Source organism: Nuphar pumila, chromosome 4, assembly GCF_984573655.1.
Source record: "Nuphar pumila chromosome 4, dmNupPumi1.hap1.1, whole genome shotgun sequence".
Lineage (NCBI taxonomy): Eukaryota > Viridiplantae > Streptophyta > Magnoliopsida > Nymphaeales > Nymphaeaceae > Nuphar > Nuphar pumila.
In genome coordinates, this window is record NC_143252.1 from 15,798,503 (window position 1) to 15,824,130 (window position 25,628).

General features: G+C 40.6%; 1 protein-coding gene across 1 annotated transcript; it reads right to left on the reverse strand.

Annotated features, from left to right (window-relative positions):
- Window positions 1–3,600: 3,600 nt before the first annotated feature.
- HS1 (heat stable protein 1) lies at window positions 3,601–24,060 on the reverse strand. The gene is made up of 2 exons (XM_090002575.1): window positions 23,856–24,060; window positions 3,601–4,204 (listed from the first exon to the last, which is right to left on the reverse strand). The coding sequence occupies exons 1-2, from the start codon at window positions 23,993–23,995 to the stop codon at window positions 4,015–4,017; spliced, it is 330 nt and encodes a 109-aa protein (XP_089858701.1). The 5' UTR covers window positions 23,996–24,060; the 3' UTR covers window positions 3,601–4,014.
- Between the last annotated feature and the right edge of the window lie 1,568 nt (window positions 24,061–25,628).

Here is a 25,628-nt window from a genome sequence, read left to right on the forward strand (position 1 = left end):
AGTTCTTGAAGAAAGCACGTACGCTTCACAGGTGAGTAAAATTCTCGTAGCTTGTGTAGGTAGGCAATCACTCTCCTAACGATCAAGTCTAAATGAAATTCTTGTTGGTCTTTTTTTTCTTTCCAAAACTAACATTGATTTGGCTCCTCACAGTGCTTGTAAGCACTATCTAGATTTATCTTTGTCTATTGCTAAATAAATGATGCACCCTTGATCCCGAAGATGCAGAAAATCTCTTCGTTACTCCTATTACCAAGAAACCAAACTAAAAAAGCAATTGAATCAATGGATAATAATAATAATTGATTGCAAAAAAACAGAGAAAATAAAGTATCAATCTTTCATCAACTATTTCTGAGAATCCCTAATAAAAAGTATTTATAAGGCAAAAGATAAAACCATGCTTTTAAACTGGATCTGAGATAGATCCATTATATAATAAGATCCAAATTTAAACAAATCCTAAATAAAAAACCTAGACTTAAAAACTTGAATCCAAATGGATCCCTTAGACCCGACATGCTCTGCATCTGCATAATTCTCTCCAGGTTGGAGAAGACTTGTTATCGAAGCATCTTCGCTTTTGTTACTTCCAGTTTCGCTCAACCATTCCATCAAAATAATGTCACCTCTTGTGTATGGAGATCTGACATGAGCAGGATCTGGCAATAGTGGGATCCGGTTTGCAGAAGATCCAAGTAGTAGGGCTATGTTGATCCTATGATTTATTGATGGATTCAAATAGACTTCAAATGCATCTACATATGGATCCATGGTTGAGTTAAATGGGTTCACAGAAATATGTGTTTGGGTCTGGACCAAACTATGTAGATGGAAAGGGATATTGGGTTTGGGGTTGGAAGTTAAAATTTATGATTAGGATCAGACCTCGTGGGTTTAACAAGGTATTAGGGTTCAAACGGAGTGGTTTTGGATCGGAACCGGATCTGCGGCAGGCTCAACCAAATAATAATAGGGAAAGAACCGGTTTTGGGAAGCATAACGAACAGGTTGAAAACAGAAGCGGTTCAGATGGGAGGGTTGTCACCAACGATGGGAAAGAGGAAGCGGGAGGAAGGTGGGCTAGGGTTTTGCCCACCGTCCTCAACTAACTTCTTGGGAGGCAAGCCAACTGGTTCCCCGGCTGCCGGGTTGGGAGGTGACCAGACGGACCATGTCGACGGATGGACTCCGTCTGGTCACCGGTCGGGTGTTTGCCGGCGGTGACACCCCTGGCCACCGGATTGAACCCGGTTTGAAGATGGGGCTGGACGTGTTAAACTCCCACTCCACCGGTTGTTTGGGGGAATCTGGCCAACGGCAGAGGGGTTTTTCGGCTAGGAACCAATGGTGGATGACCCATGGGGACTTCTACAGCTTCAGGGTGGCCTGACAATGTGTGAATCTCCACTGTGAGAGTTGCCCTACTACCATGGTTGTCTGAAGAAGGATTGCTGACTATTCCGCCCAATTTGATTAAAATTGAGTTCTGGCTTGGGCAACCTTCGACCTACTGAAACATAAGATTTTTCTGGCAGGAGGGAGTTGTTCACTGATTTCCAAGGTAGAGTCCTCATGTTGTCTCACCAATGGCTGTAGAACACCAGGGTGAAAATTCACCCGTGACCTCCTTATGCGTGACAGATTCACTCTTAACTACTGGCTGATCCATCATCTGCCGCTGCACAGTGCACACCCACCGAATTGGTCCTTGAATATCGACATTATCAATGCCATGTCTTGCCTCGTTGCTCTGAACTTTCGATCCAGAATCTCTTATTCACCTTTACTTTCAAATCACACATTCTCAACTGTAGACAGCCCACCATGGCTTCTCTCAACTCGCATCTCGAACTATGAGAGGTGTGGCTCTGATACCACTTTGATGCTCACAAGATGCAGAAAATCTCTACGTTAAGCCTACTCCTAAACAAAACAAGGAAACAAAGAGAATCCTGCTTTTAAACTAGATCTGTGATAGATTCATAAAAGAACAAGATCCAAATTTAAATAAATATTAAAACAAAAACCTAAACTAAAAGATTAGATCCAAATGGATCCCTTAACCCCGACATGCATGTTGCAAAATGCTCCTGCATCAATGAAATAAGAGAAATTGCTTGTAAGTAAATAAATAAAACAAAAAAATGGAAAATGACCTGACTAAATGATGTGTTTTTTTAAATGACCCACAATTTTAGATATCCTACCATGCCTAAATTCACAATTTTTTAGCTTTAAAAGGATCATAAACAAATTTCTTCGGCAGATATACGAACTTCCTCCTAATAAGAGAATATGTAAATATTTCCTTAAAAAACGTGAATTTTCTCTTAAATATATGATTTTTTCTCAAATATAAGAATATGTGATTTTTTTTACGGAGGAGTGAAGACATTCGTAAATGTTAAACTATTTAGTAAAAGTAAGTTCACACATTTTGGGGACATTTGTAAGCAGAAAGTATGGTCATTTTCTTTATATATATATATATAGTGGTAGCTGCCTACCACTCACCAAGCGAGATTCTAGAAGACTTGCATGTGCTAAAAGGTGTCGCTAAAGGCTTTAGCAATGCTTTTGAAGCATCACTAATAGCTTTAGCCGCACATTTGAAGCATCACTAGAGGCTTTAGCTAAAGCCTTTTTTTTACCGGTAGCAACACTTTTGCAAGTACCAAGCAAGAGGCCCTTCGTTCATGACATTTGCAAATACATTAAGACATTCACAACCAAGAATTGCAAAGGTTTTCAAAATGTACAACCAATTAAAATCGCATAAGAGGCACGGACAGGAAGATGTTGGCAAATGTACGAGGACATTTGCATGCGAAAGTGAGGACATTCAGGACATTCACAAATGTAAGAGTATTTCGTTAAAAAATGTGCACATATTTTGAGGACTTTTGCAACTCATTTTTTGCAAATGTCTCCAAAATGTGAGTTTCTTCTTAATAAAATTGCATAAGAGGCACAAGCAAAAGGATGTATTTATATGTCATGAAAATTTCTCATATTTAAAAGAAAAGCATATATTTAAAAGAAAATTTGCTTATTTAAGAAAAAATCTTATATTTAAGAGAAAATTCACATATTTGGGATGAAATTTATATATTCTCGTATTTGATAAAAAAAATTGCATATTTGAAAGAAAATTCATATTTTTAAGAAAAAAATTACATATTCTCATATTTGAGAGAAAGTTAACATATCTGGAGAAAATATGCTGTGAAGGGTAAAAATATTTGTTTAAAGCCAAAAAATTGTGAGTTTAAACATTGGGCAGATTTCAAAAATTATAAGGCATTTCGGAAAATGCATCATTGTCATTTTTCGAAAAAAAAAAAAAACAACGGTGTATCTTAAAGACTGTTTATAAGCATGATCCTCTATCTTACCACTGCCTGTGTGGTCTACTCTCTTCCAAAAGCTGCACCCTCTGAGGTGAAGGTAAAGAAAGGAGGTGTTTTAAGAAGGAGATGAGGAGCACAAGGAAGATGGAAGTAGACTGGAGGGAGCCAAAGTGTTAGAGAGGATGCTTCCCTTGACAAGGATCCCTGAGTTAAGAAAGAAAAGAGCCTAGAACTTATCCAAGATGAGTTTTGGCAAACTCTGAGCCATTGTATGCATTTATATACCATTTGACCAAAATAGAAATAAGGAAGGTTATAGGCAAGTTATAGCGCAACTCAACTAAGATACTAGGCAGGCCGAGACGGTAAGCCAGCCCCAATCCCATGCCCTAGGCTTGGGCATGAAGCTGGCATTATTAACCAAACAAAGCTGTGCTTGTTCCGTCACATTAAACAGTGATACATGCTTGATCAGCAGAGTCGTTCTTGTAAGCTAAAGATTTGAGGGACGCAACGTTCAAATATAAATCACGTGTCATCAGCACATGCAATTGGATACAAAAGGTAGTTTAATCGTGTAATTTTATTGCAAGAGCGTTGTGCATCATTCACTTGACCAATCCAGCCACCTTAGTGCTCCACAAGAGTTGGCCCATTCATTTCAAAGCTTCACAACAGTGGGCTTGTAATCCACCACAACAAATTTCTCCAAAGTTGACAGGAACTCATTTGCAAATTCAACATGAGCTGGGTGAGAAACATACTCTGCAATGCCCTCCAAGCTTTCAAATGTCGACTCAAACACATGGGTGAAACCTTGGTGCAGATTTTCAATGCTTACATCCCTCCCCCTGATATATAAGACACAAGCCAAACAAAAGATTTTACATTTAGAGGAGATTTCGAATGATATTAGGAAAACATTTGTAGAATATCAGCTTAATGAGAAAATGAAACTTTTAAGATACAGCTGAGAAGTATTTCCTAGCAAAGTTAGTTGAAACGGCAGCTGAAGCAATGAAAAGTGATAGACCAGCAAAGCAGCAAAAATTATGAAAATTATTCAAAATGTTATCAGAAATGTAGTTCAATTCTTAAATTTTTATGCAGCTTTACATATGCCATAAAGACACGCCATTTTAAGTGTGTCACCAATGACACGACGAAACTTGGTGAGAACCTTGATTCTCCCACGATCACTCTACTTTCCATGTTTTTTGTGTTTCCTCTCACGCTTCTCACTCACTTCATGTGTTTTCTCTAAATTGGCAGTCAACATTTTTAGATTTTGTTAAAAATTTAATTCTTATACTAAAAAATCATGAATTTAACAATAATCACTTTTATTTTAGTTTTTATTTGCATTCCATTTAGATTTACATTCAATTCTTATATTGTTTTTTTATTCCTCGCCTCCAGCTTCTTATACATTTTAAAATAAATCGCTTCTCGCTTCTGGTTCCCCTATCGTTTTCCGCTTCCGCTTCCTATTCTAGCAACCTTGGGTCAAAATCATGTCGTAGGTTTTTCACACCTTTTTAAAACAAAATTTTAAAAAGTAAGAAAAACACATAAGGTTTTTTCTTTTTTTCAGCACCCACTGTTGCACACTGTACAATGCAAACAAAAGTCTACATTTATTCCACAGCTAGCTAGGTTGCTGCTGCCCATCCATTTACCTTTTTCAATCTAGAAGTTCAGGTAAGCAGGCTTCTACTCTAGTCGATATGGGACTAAACCCATACTCACGTCTTAACATGTGCTGTTGAAAACTTGAAATTCTTCTAATCTTTCATTGTATGTCACAGATCACTTATGGAACTATGCAGTAAATCTTTAATTCACAATCAAAAGAAAATTATTTCTTAAAGGTTTCTGTAATGTTTTGAACATATGTACACATTAACCTATATATATATAATATATATATATATAGGGAAGGGGGACCGTTCAACCAAAGGAAGGTCATAAATCTACAAACAATGATGATTAGACACCGCCCCTTCTCCAATGTTTGAGCATTTCATCGATCAGACCTTACATATTTGTTTTTAGAATTTATTTAGTAAGAAATATGCTTTATGCGAAGATTTTACGACATCCAGATATGTTTTTTAAAACGTGAAAAAATGACGGCTCACAATGCATTTAGAACTTTACAATACAAAGTATTGTGGTCCGTTGATTTTAACGCTTTCAAAAATACATTTAAATATAAAAAATTCATAATCTAAAACATGTCGCTTTTTAAATGAATGATAACAATTCAATATGCAAAGTCCGATTAATGAAAAACTCGATCGTTATCGGTTGTAGATTTTGGACCTTCTTTTGATTGGACAGTTATATATATATATATATATATATATATATATATATATATATATATATATATATATATATATATTTGGGATAGCATTTGCAAACCTCGTGGTTAAGGAACCCAATAGTTAAAACTCATAGGGAGAGGGGTTTTTTTCCAAATCTGACCTCAGGGGTGTGTTTGGCATGGTCAAAATAGTAGAAATCAAATCTTGGATCATAGTTTTTGGACTTACATGCTTTTTTGAGGTTTGAAAATTTAGTATATTGTAGGCCATTGATTTTTCAGTCCTCATAAAACTGATATATATGTCAGAAAAACATGATCCAATGGTTAGTTTATACTAAACTTGATATGTAGATCACATTTGGAGGGTTAGATGTGCAAAAAAATGAAAATATTACATTTTTCACTAGGGGGCTCCTTACCCACGAGGGTATAAAACATTACCCCTATATATATATATATATATATATATATATATATATATATATATATATATATATATATATATATATATATATATATATATATATATATATATATATATATATATGTGTGTGTGTGTGTGTGTGTGTGTGTGTGTCCGGCTTCCCATCTCCTGTTTTTTAAGAATTTTCTTGAATCCATGTCATGCATCGAGCCACATACCCATGTGTGCCTATGTCTTTGTGACATGAAGTTTTAAACCCAAGAGTATATTCTCTATTCTTTGAGTTATACATCACTAGTTTGAAGAAGTTGGCAGCCCAAGATTAAGACTTCTGAACCAACCAATGAGATTAGATCAAGGGACTAGAGCATAAAAGAATGCTGGTTCAAGAGCTCAGCAATCAAGCCAAGATACCAAATTTAGCTGGTCTTCCAGAGAAGAGGTTAAGCACATAGTTAGTCCAAGTGGCTGATTAACCACATCAAACTGCACTGGATAAAAACCACAAAAAACAGCAGAACTGTCCTGAATGGCTAAATACCTTGCCTGGGAAGCCTGAGCCCCAGCTAGGCCTGACATATAGAGAACCAGGCTTGATCAGACAAGGACAGCACTCAGGCACATTAGATCTTTCTCAGGTTCAGAGCACAACTCACATCATCTTAGACCACGATCTATAGAATCATAACTAAGATGCAAAAGCAAAATAAGATCATTTGAAAAGCATGATCCTTGAAGCAATATGAGAACATGCAATTGCTGATAGAAACATTACCCTTGAAGAATCAGCCTATGAAGTGCAAACTCAAGAAATGAGAGCAAAGATTAAACCAAATATAAGAATCAGCCTATGAAGGCTGTGGATCAAGTGATTTAAAGTTTAAACATTAGATGGATTTGAAGAATTGCAGATAAATAGGAAAACTGACATTGCCTTGGATTTATGGCCCAAGTGAGTTTGTCTCAGCCTTGAGACACATCGGATGTGCCTAATCAACCTATTTTGCATTTATCATGGCAGACCCGTACAAGTCCCCTCCTAAGTTAGAAGGTTTTCCAATTATGATGATGAGCTCTGCAGTAGCTCTCAGAAATCCTACATCTTGCTCCTGCTTTTTATGTAGAGCCATAGGCATGTGTCCTTTCTAGTCACAGTTGATGCTTGTACATCTTACATCTCCCACTTGCAACAATCGGGTGAAATTTTACCATTAGTAACTGTCATTTAGGGGTTTTTTCCAAATCTGACCTCAGGGATGTGTTTAGCATGGTCAAAATAGTAGAAATCAAGTCTTGGATCATAGTTTTTGGACTTAAAAACATGCTTTTTTGAGGTTTGAAAATTTAGTATATTGTAGGCCATTGATTTTTCAGTCCTGATAAAAACTGATATATACGTCAGAAAAACATGATCCAATGGTTAGTTTATACTAAACTTGATATGTAGATCACATCTGGAGGGTTAGATGTGCAAAAAAATGAAAATATTACATTTTTCACTAGGGGGTTCCTTACCCACGAGGGTATCAAACATTATCCCTATATATATATATATATATATATATGTGTGTGTGTGTGTGTGTGTGTGTGTGTGTGTGTGTGTGTGTGTCCGGCACCCCGTCTCCTATTTTTTAAGAATTTTCTCGAATCCATGTCATGCATTGAGCCACATACCCATGTGTGCCTATGTCTTTGTGACATGAGTTTTACACCCAAGAGTATATTCTCTATTCTTTGAGTTATACATCACTAGTTTGAAGAAGTTGACAGCCCAAGATTAAGACTTCTGAACCAACCAATGAAACTTGATCAAGGGACTAGAGAATAAAAGAATGCTAGTTCAAGAGCTCAGCAATCAAGCCAAGATACCAAATTTAGCTGGTCTTCCAGAGAAGAGGTCAAGCATATATTTAGTCCAAGTGGCTGATTAACCACATTAAACTGCACTGGATAACAACCACAAAAAACAGCAGAACTGTCCTGAATGGCTAAATACCTTGCCTGGGAAGCCTGAGCCCCAGCTAGGCCTGACATATAGAGAACCAGGCTTGATCAGACAAGGACAGCACTCAGGCACATTAGATCTTTCTCAGGTTCAGAGCACAACTCACATCATCTTAGACCACGATCTATAGAATCATAACTAAGATGCAAAAGCAAAATAAGATCATTTGAAAAGCATGATCCTTGAAGCAATATGAGAACATGCAATTGCTGATAGAAACATTACCCTTGAAGAATCAGCCTATGAAGTGCAAACTCAAGAAATGAGAGCAAAGATTAAACCAAATATAAGAATCAGCCTATGAAGGCTGTGGATCAAGTGATTTAAAGTTTAAACATTAGATGGATTTGAAGAATTGCAGATAAATAGGAAAACTGACATTGCCTTGGATTTATGGCCCAAGTGAGTTTGTCTCAGCCTTGAGACACATCGGATGTGCCTAATCAACCTATTTTGCATTTATCATGGCAGACCCGTACAAGTCCCCTCCTAAGTTAGAAGGTTTTCCAATTATGATGATGAGCTCTGCAGTAGCTCTCAGAAATCCTACATCTTGCTCCTGCTTTTTATGTAGAGCCATAGGCATGTGTCCTTTCTAGTCACAGTTGATGCTTGTACATCTTACATCTCCCACTTGCAACAATCGGGTGAAATTTTACCATTAGTAACTGTCATTTAGGGGTTTTTTCCAAATCTGACCGCAGGGATGTGTTTAGCATGGTCAAAATAGTAGAAATCAAGTCTTGGATCATAGTTTTTGGACTTAAAAACATGCTTTTTTGAGGTTTGAAAATTTAGTATATTGTAGGCCATTGATTTTTCAGTCCTGATAAAAACTGATATATACGTCAGAAAAACATGATCCAATGGTTAGTTTATACTAAACTTGATATGTAGATCACATCTGGAGGGTTAGATGTGCAAAAAAATGAAAATATTACATTTTTCACTAGGGGGTTCCTTACCCACGAGGGTATCAAACATTATCCCTATATATATATATATATATATATATATGTGTGTGTGTGTGTGTGTGTGTGTGTGTGTCCGGCTCCCCGTCTCCTATTTTTTAAGAATTTTCTCGAATCCATGTCATGCATTGAGCCACATACCCATGTGTGCCTATGTCTTTGTGACATGAGTTTTACACCCAAGAGTATATTCTCTATTCTTTGAGTTATACATCACTAGTTTGAAGAAGTTGACAGCCCAAGATTAAGACTTCTGAACCAACCAATGAAACTTGATCAAGGGACTAGAGAATAAAAGAATGCTAGTTCAAGAGCTCAGCAATCAAGCCAAGATACCAAATTTAGCTGGTCTTCCAGAGAAGAGGTCAAGCATATATTTAGTCCAAGTGGCTGATTAACCACATTAAACTGCACTGGATAAAAACCACAAATACACAGCAGAACTGGCCTGAATGGCTAAATACCTTGCCTGGGAAGCCTGAGACCCACCTAGGCCTGACATATAGAGAACCAGGCTTGATCAGACAAGGACAGCTCTCAGGCACATTAGATCTTTCTCAGGTTCAGAGCAAAACTCACATCATCTTAGACCAGGATCTATAGAATCATAACTAAGATGCAAATGAAAAATAAGATCACTTGAAAAGCATGATCCTTGAAGCAATATGAGAACATGCAATTGCTGATAGAAACATTACCCTTGAAGAATCAGCCTATGAAGTGCAAACTCAAGAAATGAGAGCAAAGATTAAACCAAATATAAGAATCAGCCTATGAAGGCCGTGGATCAAGTGATTTAAAGTTTAAACATTAGATGGATTTGAAGAATTGCAGATAAAATAGGAAAACTGACATTGCCTTGGATTTATGGCCCAAATGAGTTTGTCTCGGCCTTGAGACACATCGGATGTGCCTAATCAACCTATTTTGCATTTACCATGGCAGACCCGTACAAGTCCCCTCCTAAGTTAGAAGGTTTTCCAATTATGATGATGAGCTCTGCAGTAGCTCTCAGAAATCCTACATCTTGCTCCTGCTTTTTATGTAGAGCCATAGGCATGCGTATTTTTTAGTCCCAGCTGATGCTTGTACATCTTACATCTCCCACTTGCAACAATTGGGTGAAATTTTACCATTTGTAACTGCCATTTATGGTTTGTGTCTGAGATAATAGTAACCTTCCCTTCATTGCTTATGCTGCTACACAGTTTTGTCATTTGTGAATTGTAGTCTCCCCTCCCAGAAGCCTTTTGTCTTTACATCTGCTCTGAAAAGAGCTTTCCCTTCATTATGAAATGCCAAATCTTAAGCTTTTGAAGAAATTGATCACTTAACCAGATGGAAAACTCTCCAATTCATCAATAAAAGGCTGGTTGGATAGCTATTTATAACAAATTTTTTCATATACCTTTCATACCTTACCCATAATCTGCAGGGAATGAATCTCTAATAACTACTAATCAGGTTCACCATGTCAAATTAGGAGTTCTATGTAAATGTTTTCCGATCCCTAAGAAAACATATTAATCTATCTCTTGATGTTCTATGTTATTAGACTCCTTGTCCAAACATTGCAGTCTCTGGGTGTTCTCTTTGTTAAGCACTCTTATAAGGAAATGCCATGCTGTCTTAGTACTCTAGCAACAATAATCTCCACGACATGCATAACATTACACTATCTTACTTGAGAGTGGATAGTTTGCTGCCTCGTCTGTGATTCCACTTCTACGAGGCTTCTCCAATGCTCCGGTCTCTAGCGTAATCAAGCCTGCACCAAAAGTTACTCTCCGAAGTTCTTCACACTCTATAAACAACTGGGTATATAAGTAGTCACAAAGCTGATGCTGCTATCTTGTGGTTTATGACAATACTGGAACTTTCCAACCACGTCAGTTCCAAGAAATAGCACTCAGAGACCGTCAGATCCGAGGACAAAGAGGCAAGCATCTGCATCATCAATTTTGGTTTCTGATGTTCCAGGTATTTCCTTCCAATTACAAAGAACACAAATTACCTAAGATCTGACTTCCAATCGATTCTAAGTAGACTGTGTATCACCTATAATCTGATCTAATCCAATACTTTGCAGTGGGTTCTTGGTTGTAGCCTGCTAAGGCACAGTCAAGATCAACACATTTCAGTAAAAAACAGATTACCACCACAAATCCCCCGATTGTGAAATTTAGGACACACCCATGAGTTTCATTGTAACGACCCGATCCGGGGCCTCTTGAGCCCGGGTTCGTGGACGTTAGTTCCCAGAGGGAAATTACTCAATAATCTCAAAAACAGCTCAAAATCGTGCCAGAATTTTTTTTTTTTTTTTATTCAATACTTGAAGGTCCATACATCCATTTACAATAGCATAACCATCCAAAGACAAAAGCAGAATAAAAAGTAAAGGGAAACCATACTTCCGATGTGGCTGATGTGGCAGAACCGTACTAAGTCCTGAGAGTGGTGGCAGCAGTCCCTGAACCTACAGTTGCAACCAAAAGAAGGGGGTGAGTCTACAACCCAGTAAGATTCCATTTACAAATAGACACGACCGTTGCAACTGTAGTGAACTCTAAGCTCCTAGTCTTAGTTTAGTTTGCCACTTATGCACACATGTTAGTTATGAGTTTTACCCCCTTTACCGCATCTCTATTATCATTTTCAAACAACTCTTCTACTCTAATCGGCTATTCCGGACATAGCCTCCTCGAGCGTAGCAACCCATGTAAACAACTCAGAGTCTACAATGTTGGCCAGACTTATGAACCACTCACAAACAACGTAGTCCAAACCGGCCCAGGCTACGGACACAGGTGCTGCAGCAGCTCGCCGGTTGCAAGCCGGGAGCGAAGGGACTCAAACGGTAGCTAGCCGAAGAGCCAGGGTGGCTATACCTGCCCCAAGGTGTCTCAAGGAGCTATACCTGCCCCCAAGGTTTTGTGGTTCATGCTACGTCCTACATGTGTCTAGTGGCAATGTTTTAACCCCTAAGGGTCACCTAGAAACGTCTGAGATATTCCCAGGTTGCTTAACAGGTACACACCTCAACATTGCCCCAGACCATGCCTCCTAGTAGAGTTCCCATCATACATTTGGTGGTCATCCTATAGACAACTTTTACTCGACATTCACACCTTGAATTTTGTGTGTTATACAATCCTCAATGTATATCCACTAATTACTTTTTAACCCATGTTTACATGTCTGAACTGTTAAGGATGGTAACCCACCATAGATTAATTCACGACCCTTACAATGCCCCTCCCAAGGCATAAGCGTGACATATCCCCAAGGTAATACCTACCTTGAGACTTCGGAACTCTACCCTCAATTTTCACTTAATACATCCATCTCATACATGCAATCATGTCATGCCACATTTATTTCATCAATCAGAAAATATGCATGATCAGGTTTAAGCATCACACTTGAACTTTATAGATTCCTAAGCATGCAAAACAGTGTCTATCCTCAATAACAGAACTAGCATACTTGAAGCATTGGAATCACATTAAAGAATGCCTAAACTAGCTAGCATGTGTTTTAATTAACTGAGGAGGAATTTGCAAATGTTCACTTACCTGGAACGCTTAAATTCCAATCGCAACCCTTGATCTGAAAACAACGAATACCTCATATCATCAAAATTACCAAGACACCCTTAAACTTAATTGTCGACTCTGACTCCATTCTTTAAGAGTTTGTTCACACATCCCCTACTAATAGACTCTACCCAAGCAGTAGAATCCATGGATTCAAGAATCACATAGATCTGACTTCGGGCACTTAGCTATGCCTTGTATATTTTGTGTAGACGTATCAAGGGCAAAATGGTCTTTTTGCTCTTTCAATGACTCCTATGTCCTCTTTACATCATGTTATATTAAGATCCACATCCATAATAGAATTTGACCACTTAGGTCATCAACTCAACTATGATTTGGATCATGGATTCGGTATTCTTGATCCAAACCTGCTTGAAAAGGGTTTGTATGGATCTAAACCAGGTCGTCTAATTGAATCCAATCTGAGTTTTGGGTACAACTGAGATCCAAACCCAAATCCAATTTGTAATGGAAAAATCGAGTCTTCGCTACTTCGATTTTTCCACCGCACTCGATAAACCAATCGCACACGCATCCGATTTGTCTCGGTCTAGACTTAGTCAGTCTGACCCATATTGGGTCTACCTTTGGTTTGGACCGAATCTATCCCCCATCACAAACCCGATTCCATCTGCTTACTAGTCAGGACCCGACTTGATCCGAATAGACTGAAACAGTCTGTCACGGTATATAGACCCGACTTGGTTCGTTAAGACCGAGTTAGTCTGTCAGAGTACTCAGACCCTAGCTCGGTTTGCGTCGATCTGGCTCGATCCGGTCATGCTCAAACCGGGCAAAATGGCTGACTTAGTCTGTAGAAAATGCATACCGATTCTGCCCTGCATAAATTCTGCAAAAGTACTGGCAACACCATTGTTGCCGAACTGTTGCATCTTCTGCAAATGGTCGGTGCACGTGGTGATGAGGGTGGCGATCGGACATACTGCCTCCATGCGACAGCCGATCCTCTCCTCCCCATTTCTGTCACCAACGAGAGGCAACGACAGAGGGGAAATCCCTCTGTCGTTCTCCTTCTTCTATTGCAAGGCTGGGACAGGGTTCTCCCTGTCCCTGTTTTTTTTTCTTCAACTCACCGACAACAGAGAGGTTGCCGGTGACCCCTCCCCCTGCATTCGGACAAAGCACGAGAAAGGGAGACTCACCTGACGGCGATCAGCGATGTCTGCTCCTGTTTCTCCTACGCGCTTCCTCTCTGCTCCTCTGGTGATCGAATGGGGAGATGAGAGGAGGCCCCCCCATGGCTTTTATAGCCATGGGGGTTGCTCGGTTACCCCCTCCCACCTTCAGAATTAAATGGGGGCAGCCCGCTTCCTCTCCCACGATCTGATTCGTGGGAGAGGAAGGGGCGTCGCCCCCTTCTCCTTCCGTAACCCCCCCACGATGGGGGAGCGTTACAATTTCACCCTCCTTACAAAAAGATTCGTCCCGAATCTTTCTCGAAAATAATTGGGGAAATTGTGTGCGCATTTCTGCCTCATTCTCTCATGTAGCTTCATCTTTACTATGATGCTTCCATCTCACTAGGACCATTGGGACAACCTTGTTTCTTAGCTTATGCTTCTTAAATTCAATTACTTCAATTGGTTCTTCCCGAATACTTAAATCTTCTTGGATGTCTAACACCGACTCCACTGTATCCAATATATGCGAAGGATCTGGCACGTACTTTCTTAACATGGATACATGAAATACATTATGTATTCTGGAAAGCGATGGGGGTAATGCCAACTGATAGGCTGTAGAACCTATTCTTTTCAAAATCTCAAATGGTCCGATATATCTTGGTCTTAGTTTGCCCTTCTTTCCAAACCTCATTACCCCTTTAAACGGTGATATCCTTAAGAAGACGTGATCACCTAACTCAAACTCCAACTCACGTCGCCTCTTATCTGCATAACTTTTATGACGACTTTGGGCTGCTTGGAGTCTTTCACGAATGAATTTGATTTGCTCCTCCATTTGCTGAACCAATTCCGGTCCTAAGGTTTTTCTTTCACCAACTTGGTCCCAGCATAGCGGCGTCCTACAACGTCTTCCATATAAGGCTTCATATGGAGCCATCCCAATACTAGCTTGGAAGCTGTTATTATAGGCAAATTCAATTAGCGGCAGAATATTGTGTCATGAGTTGCGATACTCTAGTGTACATGCTCTCAACATATCCTCCAGCGTTTGGATGGTTCTTTCTGACTGCCCATCCGTCGACGGGTGGAAAGCTGTGCTCATTTTCAACTGAGTTCCCAATGCTTCTTGAAAGCTTTGCCAAAACTTGGAGGTAAATTTCGAATCTCTATTAGAAACAATGGAGTCTGGCACTCCGTGCAATCTCACTATCTCTTTTATGAAAAGACGAGCTAATTGTTCAAAGGAACACGTTATCTTGCATGCGAGAAAATGTGCAGACTTGGTCAGTCTATCAACAATTACCCAAATCGCATTCATTCCCTCTCTGGTCTTAGGAAATCCTATAACAAAATCCATCGTTATATATGCCCACTTCCGTACAGGAATAGGTAGTGGTTGCAATAGGCCACCCGGCCTCTGATGTTCAATCTTTACTTGCTGACATATTAGACACTTACTAACATACTCAGCAATATCTCTCTTCATTCCATTCCACCAGAAATTATTCTTCAAATCCCTGTACATCTTTGTACTTCCAGGGTGAATGGAATACTTTGAATGATGTGCCTCTGCAAGCAATTGTTTCCTAAGTTCCTCATCCTTAGGAATACATATCCGATCCCGAAATCTCAGCATACCTTGGTCGTCTACTTTGAAATCTTGATCTTCACCATCGTTTGTTGTTGACCTGATTCTTTCTAACTCTTGATCTAGGAGTTACTTTTCTTTGATTTTGTCCCAAATTTCTGACCCTAAGGTTGTTTGGACAAACATCAGTCGACCCGGAAGGCATTGTACTTCTGCTTTTTGATCTACAATGCTCACCAGCAGACTTGATATGGATAGTCTTGTGACTGATTCTGCTTTTCGACTGAGTGCATCGGCTACTACATTAGCTTTCCCCGGGTGATACTTCAGCTCAAAATCATAATCTTTTAATAATTCTAGCCATCGACGTTGCCTCATATTCAGTTCCTTTTGGGAGAACAAATATTTTAAACTTTGATGATCAGTGAATACCTCAAATTGTTCTCCATATAAGTAATGTCGCCATATTTTGAGTGCAAATACTACTGCAGCCAATTCTAAGTCATGAGTTGGATAATTTATCTCATGCACCTTTAGTTGTCTTGAAGCATATGCGATAACCCTGCCATGTTGCATCAGAACGCAACCCAATCCTTTATGTGATGCATCGCTATAAACGGTAAAACCTCCAGTGCCAGAAAGGCAAAACTAACACTGGTGCCGTGGTCAATCGCTTCTTGATTTCTTGAAAGCTTTTCTCGCACTTCTCATTTCACTCGAACTTCATTTCTTTCTTTGTGAGCTTAGTCATGGGAGCTGCCAATATAGAAAATCCTTCTACAAAGCGTCTGTAGTAACCAGCTAACCCAAGAAAACTTCGAATTTCTGTGACATTCTTGGGTGTAGGCCAGTTGGTTACCGCTTCAACTTTTGTTGGGTCTACCATCACTCCCTCGTTACTGATAATATGTCCCAAAAATGACACTTGATCAAGCCAGAATGCACACTTAGAGAATTTAGCATATAGCTTCTGATCTCTAAGTATTTGCAAAACGATTCTCAAATGTTCTACGTGTTGTTCCTTACTGGCCGAATATATGAGGATGTCATCCACGAACACCACCACGAACTTATCCAAGAATGGTTTGAATACTCGGTTCATTAAATCCATGAATGCAGCTGGTGCATTCGTCAGCCCAAAAGGCATGACTAGAAATTCATAATGACCATATCTTGAACGAAACGCTGTCTTGGCAACATCTTCTTCCCGAATCTTTAGCTGATGATATCCAGAACGTAGATCCAACTTAGAAAAACGGGTTGCACCTTGCAGTTGATCAAATAGATCATCTATCCTTGGCAGAGGATACTTGTTCTTTATTGTCACCGCATTTAATTTCCTGTAGTCGATACACATACGCAATGACCCATCTTTCTTTTTCACGAACAAGATCGGTGCGCCCCAAGGTGATACTGATGGTCGGATAAATCCGATATCCAACAATTCCTGTAGTTGATCCTTGAGTTCTTTGAGTTCAGCAGGTCCCATCCTATATGGAGGAATAGAAATGGGCGTTGTACCTGGAGCTAGATCTATCTAGAATTCGACTTCCCTATCCGGTGGAAGTCTTGGAAGTTCTTCCGGAAAAACATCCACGAATTCCCATACAATCTCTACTTCTGTGACTGAAAGTTTATCATCATCCTCAGTTTTCATATAAGCCAAGTATCCAATCCAGCCCTTCTGTAGATACCGGTTGGCTTGAAGACATGATATGATTGTCGGTTTTGCAAGTTTTCTAACGCCTTGAAAAGTGATAGTTGAAGTTCCAGGGTGTTGAAAACTGACACTTTTTCCTCGACAATTAATCATTGCATGATGGTTAGATAACCAATCCATGCCTAAGATAACGTCCACTTCCTTAAAGTCCAGTATTAGAAGGTCTACCGACAGTAGACGTCCTTCGACTTGTACCATGCATCCTTGGATGACTTCATCTATATACGCCGACTTTCCTACTGGTGTCTCTACTTGATATTTTATTTTTAGAGGTACCAGTGAAACAGGTAATAGTGCAGCAAAAATAGGGGTGACAAAACTATGTGTAGCACCTGAATCAATTAGAACATGTGCACTAACACCAGAAATTTGGAGTGTACCTTCCACCACGTCAGGGCTGGTCAAAGCTTCTTGCAGAGTTGCTGCATAAACTCGTCCTGGAGCAACTGGTTTCTCCCTGGGTTTTGTTCCTTCTCCCTGTACGGGCTGGGGACATTTCCTTGCAATGTGTCCCATTTGACCGCAATTGTAGCATTTAATATTCTTATCATCACAACGACCTTCATGTTTGAAGTCGCAAGTCCTACAGTTGTTGCCCTTGGAAGGCGCTCCTCGGTATCGAGGTTTCTTTGCTTCAGGTTGTTCAAGCTTCTTCCCCTGCTGCTTATTGTTGTTTTCTGCACTACTTCCCTCATGTGGCTTCGAAGATCTGTCGTTGCCTTGCCTCTTCTTGAAAAACCTTCGGGACGACGAACTAGTTTGTCCTTGTTGTACTTGCTTTGGTTTCTCTTGTATCTCCGATTTTGTTGTTCGAGCATCCCAAAACTCGTACCGAGATGCCATCTCCACCAACCTGTCGAACCTCCGAATTTGCAGAGGTCCCACCATCCTCAGAACTTCAGGTTTTAATCCGCGCTCATATAGCTTGCATTTTTGCTTCTCAGAAGATACTAAAGCCTTCGCAAATCTGGATAATGAATTGAACTTTGCGGTGTAGGCTGCTACACTCATACTTCCCTGTTTGAGCTTTCTAAATTCTTCTTCTTTTTCCATCCTCTCAATCCTGGGAAAGAATTGTCTGTAGAACTTGTTCCTAAAGGTAATCCAGGAAACAAACTCTCCACTTCCCAGGACATCTCTGATGAATCGCCACCAATACTCAGCGTCCCCAATTAAGTTTGATGCCGCGACCCATGCTTTCTGGTCCTCTGGGCACTGTATCGCATCCAGTGTTTTCTCCGCTTGCATCATCCATTTCTCTGCTGCTACTCCTCCAGAAGTTCCGTCGAATGTGGGCACTCTCATATTCTTGAACTTCTCAGCCCAAGAATTGCTTTCTGATGCTACTTGGTTTTGACTTTGATGTAATGAATTTTGTAATAGCTCATACAAAATTCTTTCTGTGGTATAACCGGGAGGCACACCACTACCAACTGTAGCACGTTCGTGTCGAGGTGAAACTGGTGAGGCACCTCCACCTTCTGCTCCCATGCTTCTTGGAGGTAGACTATCTGATGCTTGTGGAGACACTGGACCAATGGGGCTTGCCACACTTCTCCTTGGAGAGCCCTCACTCACATGCCTTGCTTGAGAAGGGCTTGCCTGTCTCTTGCTTACTTGAGAACCTCTTGACTGGTACGATGTTCCCTGACGAGTCCTCATACTGCAATATGAATAAAGTGATTACTAAAATTCATGCTTGCTCCCACACAGGTTTGCACATTTGACGTAAGAACTTACTATTTATTAATAATAACAACGTTTTTACAACTTTTCACGGGTTCTTCCGTAATACAACCCGTTACTTACTACTATCACTAGGCAACCATAGGCCTTTATTACACGATTTAAACAAAACAAACACTAAGGTGTCGGGGTACGAGGGGTGTAAGTAGGTTCTTCTTCTTCCTCGGAGTCTGATGGAACCCTAACTGGTGCTGGCACTGCCATGTTGCTAAGAGCACGTAAGTATGTGTGCCTATTCATATGTCCCCTGCCTCTCCTCAGTAAGGTCATTCCTCGAAGAGGTTGCACTGATTCTCTTATTTGTTCATTCTCCATGACATTAGTGCCTCTACCTTGTTGCGCCATCGACTCTTGTACACCCTCATGACCGGATGCTCCGGGTTGCTCCTGACTTCTCCCGCTACTGGTAGTATTGCTCGGTCCTGCCCTATATTGGCCGAAACGAGACCTATCGCAGCCCGAGCAACATGCTGCAGCTCCCCTACCACCTCGATTTGCCAGTGAACCTCTTCGGACGTGCCTATATGGAGGACGTCCTCGTGACCCTGACGATTCTCCAACGGATGGTTGGGGTGGTGCTACCTCTTCCTCTCGATCATTGTACCCCCAGTTGTTGATTATGACTGAAACTGAGGCTGGAGAAAGAACGGGAGGTGTCATACTCCCCATTGCCCTGGTGACGTCCATCATGGCTGTCACGAAGAGCGAAAGAACGGCAACCATCTGATCCGTTTGGATCACCTCAGGATGCCTCTACCTCCCAGAGTTCCTACCGCCTCTACGGTCGCTCTCGTTGCCACTATCGTTGTTAATATTCATTCCTGCTAACAAGAGATACTCATAAGTTCAGGACCTTCCTATAACTCTTTTGCCACATATTCCTTTGGATGGTTGTAATTATCGTTCTTTTAGGACCTTCAACTTAATTCAAATTCTAACCAAATCTTCCTCTACAATTCAATTTTTCTCATTGAAACCTGGCTCTGATACCACTTGTAACGACCCGATCCGGGGCCTCTTGAGCCCGGGTTCGTGGACGTTAGTTCCTAGAGGGAAATTACTCAATAATCTCAAAAACAGCTCAAAATCATGCCAGAATTTTTTTTTTTTTCTTTTATTCAATACTTGAAGGTCCATACATCCATTTACAATAACATAACCATCCAAAGACAAAAGCAGAATAAAAAGTAAAGGGAAACCATACTTCCGATGTGGCTGATGTGGCAGAATCGTACTAAGTCCTGAGAGTGGTGGCAGCAGTCCCTGAACCTACAGTTGCAACCAAAAGAAGGGGGTGAGTCTACAACCCAGTAAGATTCCATTTACAAATAGACACGACCGTTGCAACTATAGTGAGCTCTAAGCTCCTAGTCTTAGTTTAGTTTGCTACTTATGCACACATGTTAGTTATGAGTTTTACCTCCTTTATCGCATCTCTATTATCATTTTCAGACAACTCTTCTATTCTAATCGGCTATTCCGGACATAGCCTCCTCGGGCATAGAAACCCATGTAGACAACTCAGAGTCTACAATGTTGGCCAGCCTTATTAACCACTCACAAACAACGTAGTCCAAACCGGCCCAGACTACGGACACAGGTGCTACAGCAGCTCGCCGGTTGCAAGCCGGGAGCGAAGGGACTCAAACGGTAGTTAGCCGAAGAGCCAGGGTGGCTATACCTGCCCCCAAGGTGTCTCAAGGAGCTATACCTACCCCCAAGGTTTTGTGGTTCATGCTACGTCCTACATGTGTCTAGTGGGCAATGTTTTAACCCCTAAAAGTTACCTAAAAACGTCTGAGATATTCCCAGGTTGCTTAAGAGGTACACACCTCAACATTTCCCCAGATCCGGGGCCTCTCGAGCCCGGGTTCGTGGACGTTAGTTCCCAGAGGGAAATTTCTCCATAATCTCAAAAACAGCTCAAAATCGAGACAGAATTTTTTTTTTTTTTCTTTTATTCAATACTTGAAGGTCCATACATCCATTTACAATAGCATAACCATCCAAAGACAAAAGCAGAATAAAAAGTAAAGGGAAACCATACTTCCGATGTGGCTGATGTGGCAGAACCGTACTAAGTCCTGAGAGTGGTGGCAGCAGTCCCTGAACCTACAGTTGCAACCAAAAGAAGGGGGTGAGTCTACAACCCAGTAAGATTCCATTTACAAATAGACACGACCGTTGCAACTGTAGTGAGCTCTAAGCTCCTAGTCTTAGTTTAGTTTGCTACTTATGCACACATGTTAGTTATGAGTTTTACCCCCTTTACCGCATCTCTATTATCATTTTCAAACAACTCTTCTACTCTAATCGGCTATTCCGGACATAGCCTCATCGGGCGTAGCAACCCATGTAGACAACTCAGAGTCTACAATGTTGGCCAGACTTATGAACCACTCACAAACAACGTAGTCCAAACCGGCCCAGGTTACGGACACAGGTGCTGCAGCAGCTCGCCGGTTGCAAGCCGGGAGCGAAGGGACTCAAACGGTAGCTAGCCGAAGAGCCAGGGTGGCTATACCTGCCCCAAGGTGTCTCAAGGAGCTATACCTGCCCCCAAGGTTTTGTGGTTCATGCTACGTCCTACATGTGTCTAGTGGCAATGTTTTAACCCCTAAGGGTCACCTAGAAACGTCTGAGATATTCCCAGGTTGCTTAACAGGTACACACCTCAACATTGCCCCAGACCATGCCTCCTAGTAGAGTTTCCATCATACATTTGGTGGTCATCCTATAGACAACTTTTACTCGACATTCACACCTTGAATTTTGTGTGTTATACAATCCTCAATGTATATCCACTAATTACTTTTTAACCCATGTTTACATGTCTGAACTGTTAAGGATGGTAACCCACCATAGATTAATTCACGACCCTTACAATGCCCCTCCCAAGGCATAAGCGTGACATATCCCCAAGGTAATACCTACCTTGAGACTTCGGAACTCTACCCTCAATTTTCACTTAATACATCCATCTCATACATGCAATCATGTCATGCCACATTTATTTCATCAATCAGAAAATATGCATGATCAGGTTTAAGCATCACACTTGAACTTTATAGATTCCTAAGCATGCAAAACAGTGTCTATCCTCAATAACAGAACTAGCATACTTGAAGCATTGGAATCACATTAAAGAATGCCTAAACTAGCTAGCATGTGTTTTAATTAACTAAGGAGGAATTTGCAAATGTTCACTTACCTGGAACGCTTAAATTCCAATCGCAACCCTTGATCTGAAAACAACGAATACCTCATATCATCAAAATTACCAAGACACCCTTAAACTTAATTGTCGACTCTGACTCCATTCTTTAAGAGTTTGTTCACACATCCCCTACTAATAGACTCTACCCAAGCAGTAGAATCCATAGATTCAAGAATCACATAGATCTGACTTCGGGCACTTAGCTAAGCCTTGTATATTTTGTGTAGACGTATCAAGGGCAAAATGGTCTTTTTGCTCTTTCAATGACTCCTATGTCCTCTTTACATCATGTTATATTAAGATCCACATCCATAATAGAATTTGACCACTTAGGTCATCAACTCAACTATGATTTGGATCATGGATTCGGTATTCTTGATCCAAACCTTCTTGAAAAGGGTTTGTATGGATCTAAACCAGGTCGTCTAATTGAATTCAATCTGAGTTTTGGGTACAACTGAGATCCAAACCCAAATCCAATTTGTAATGGAAAAATCGAGTCTTCGCTACTTCGATTTTTCCACCGCACTCGATAAACCAATCGCACACGCATCCGATTTGTCTCGGTCTAGACTTAGTCGGTCTGACCCATATTGGGTCTACCTTTGGTTTGGACCGAATCTATCCCCCATCACAAACCCGATTCCATCTGCTTACTAGTCAGGACCCGACTTGATCCGAATAGACTGAAACAGTCTGTCACGGTATATAGACCCGACTTGGTTCGTTAAGACCGAGTCAGTCTGTCAGAGTACTCAGACCCTAGCTCGGTTTGCGTCGATCTGGCTCGATCCGGTCATGCTCAAACCGAGCAAAATGGCTGACTTAGTCTGCAGAAAATGCATACCGATTCTGCCCTGCATAAATTCTGCAAAAGTACTGGCAACACCATTGTTGCCGAACTGTTGCATCTTCTGCAAATGGTCGGTGCACGTGGTGATGAGGGCGGCGATCGGACATACTGCCTCCATGCGACAGCCGATCCTCTCCTCCCCATTTCTGTCACCAACGAGAGGCAACGACAGAGGGAAAATCCCTCTGTCGTTCTCCTTCTTCTATTGCAAGGCTGGGACAGGGTTCTCCCTGTCCCTGTTTTTTTTTCTTCAACTCACCGACAACAGAGAGGTTGCCGGTGACCCTTCCCCCTGCATTCGGACAAAGCACGAGAAAGGGAGACTCACCTGACGGCGATCAGCGATGTCTGCTCCTGTTTCTCCTACGCGCTTCCTCTCTGCTCCTCTGGTGATCGAATGGGGAGATGAGAGGAGGCCCCCCATGGCTTTTATAGCCATGGGGGTTGCTCGGTTACCCCCTCCCACCTTCAGAATTAAATGGGGGCAGCCCGCTTCCTCTCCCACGATCTGATTCGTGGGAGAGGAAGGGACGTCGCCCCCTTCTCCTTCCGTAACCCCCCCACGATGGGGGGAGCGTTACATTCATCATGATAAAACTTTCAGGACCAAACAAAAGAATTAAGAAAACCTACGACCCACATCCCGTCTCCCACCACACTATAACAATCATTCAAAGCCGTGTATCCCAATCTCTAAAGCCACAATTAAATAACTCATAAAACACAATGGAGAGCAAAGATTTCACCAATGAAAAGCTAATAACCTTTTAACAACAATGAAGACGTTCAATGGTACCCACAACATGGGAAACATCATGAAGAACATAATCAAGCATAAGATGGAAGACCAACTAAAAAAAAGAAAGCCAAACCAAGCAATTGAATCAGCTTAGATTTACCAGTGGAAGGCCTTCATGGAAGGGACGAGGGGGACCAGTCCGGCATACCCACGAATCAGCTGCTCTATTCTCTCGGGAGGGATTTCATCCTTGAATTTCGCCACCAACATGTGCTTCACCACATTCTTGCTCTCTTCCATTTCTCTCTCTCTCTCTCTCGCTCGCTCGCTGGCCTTCGATGTGGGTTTTACCTAATAAAGACAGAGAAAAAGAAAAAGGATGGAGTGCTTTAACTCGTGAAAAGATCAGGTGCAACACAAATATTTGTGCATAAGCACCTGATCACCCTCCATCTTGAGGACAGGGCCTGTCAGGTGTAGGACCCAAGACCTGACGGAGGGTGATAGAGTTTTTTTTTTTTGCAATGAATCATGTAGTTCTTTCGTTCATTAAAGATCATTGGTTGTCTTTTCTTGTTTCATTGATCGTGGGTTGAAACCCTACATCAGTGCCAAACGAGTTTATTTTTAGAAACAAGTAAACTTGATTTTATTAAAGCAAATAAAGTAAAAGCTTAGGGCGATGAGAAGAGCAGGGCTGGCGCCATCCCAAGTCCGTCCCCGGCCATTTCATAACAATCATGTGAAATACATGAAATAGAATAAGAAACGAGTTGCTTGACAACGTGCTGAGCATTTGGGGACCATGCCATCAATGTTTTTTCTTTATATTTTGACTATACATATGTGATGTATATATGCCATTGTTGTGAGAGGCGTACGCCTCGTAGGCGAGGGGCACCCTCAATACCTGAAGCGTAAGGTTAGTTGAGAGTGTGGCTTAATGAAGTTTTTTTTTGTAGTTGGGTCACGTGCGACGTTTTAATGAGCGCACCGGCCTCCACCACGGTTTAATGAAGGTTATTTCACTGAAAGTGTCTACTATCCTGCAAGTTGTTGATGCATTTATCGCAATGTTTGTTTATAAATATTTTTCATATTCTGCATTAAATAGGATTGTACTTTCCAATATCTTTTTCTTGTGAAACAGATTTCCAACACAAACTTGTTTCGGTGTTGTTCATGTGCCTCAATCTATTTATTTCAGAAATTGTAGAATCTGATTTGCATTTACATGAGAATCCTAAATTTAATCAGAATCAGTTCCATCATTTAGTTTCTGAATATTAAATATGAATTTGTAAAGTCTTTGCGTGTACTTATCCAAAAATTAAATTTACAGAAGTGGAAGAATTTCAAAATTGCAAACGGATCCGATTAGATAAACGGTTCGACTTTATAAGCTCAAAATTTAAAACATTACTTTAATATTTAATATGATTTTGATGCCTTTTAATAGTGTTTCACTAAAAATGTAAGTTTATCTATCAAATATCAAAAATAAATTTTATTAATTAAAAATGAAAAATCAGTGTCCTCTTTAATATTATATATTTTATTATTTTGATCATGAAGCTTACGCTTCAACGCCTCGAGGCTTATGCCTCGCTTAATAACATGCTCAACGCCTCGCTTCGCCTCATCGCATTTAACAACCTTGATATATGCGATTATGTGCCTTTGGTTAGGTAAAAATTGGCTCTTGGGTTTGTTGCACCACAACAAATCGGGCTTTAAAAATAGTAGCTCATAATTTTCAAAAATTTAGAATCTTTGATTTTTGTGCATGCTACTAACGAAGGTAACGATCTAATGAGCCAGAAATCCTAGGTGCAGGTTGCATTGACTCAATCTAACCACATAGATATAGATATGTTCAACATGGTTTGTTTGTTTGTTGAGGATCAAGCCATGCATCCTGCTTTTCTGATGA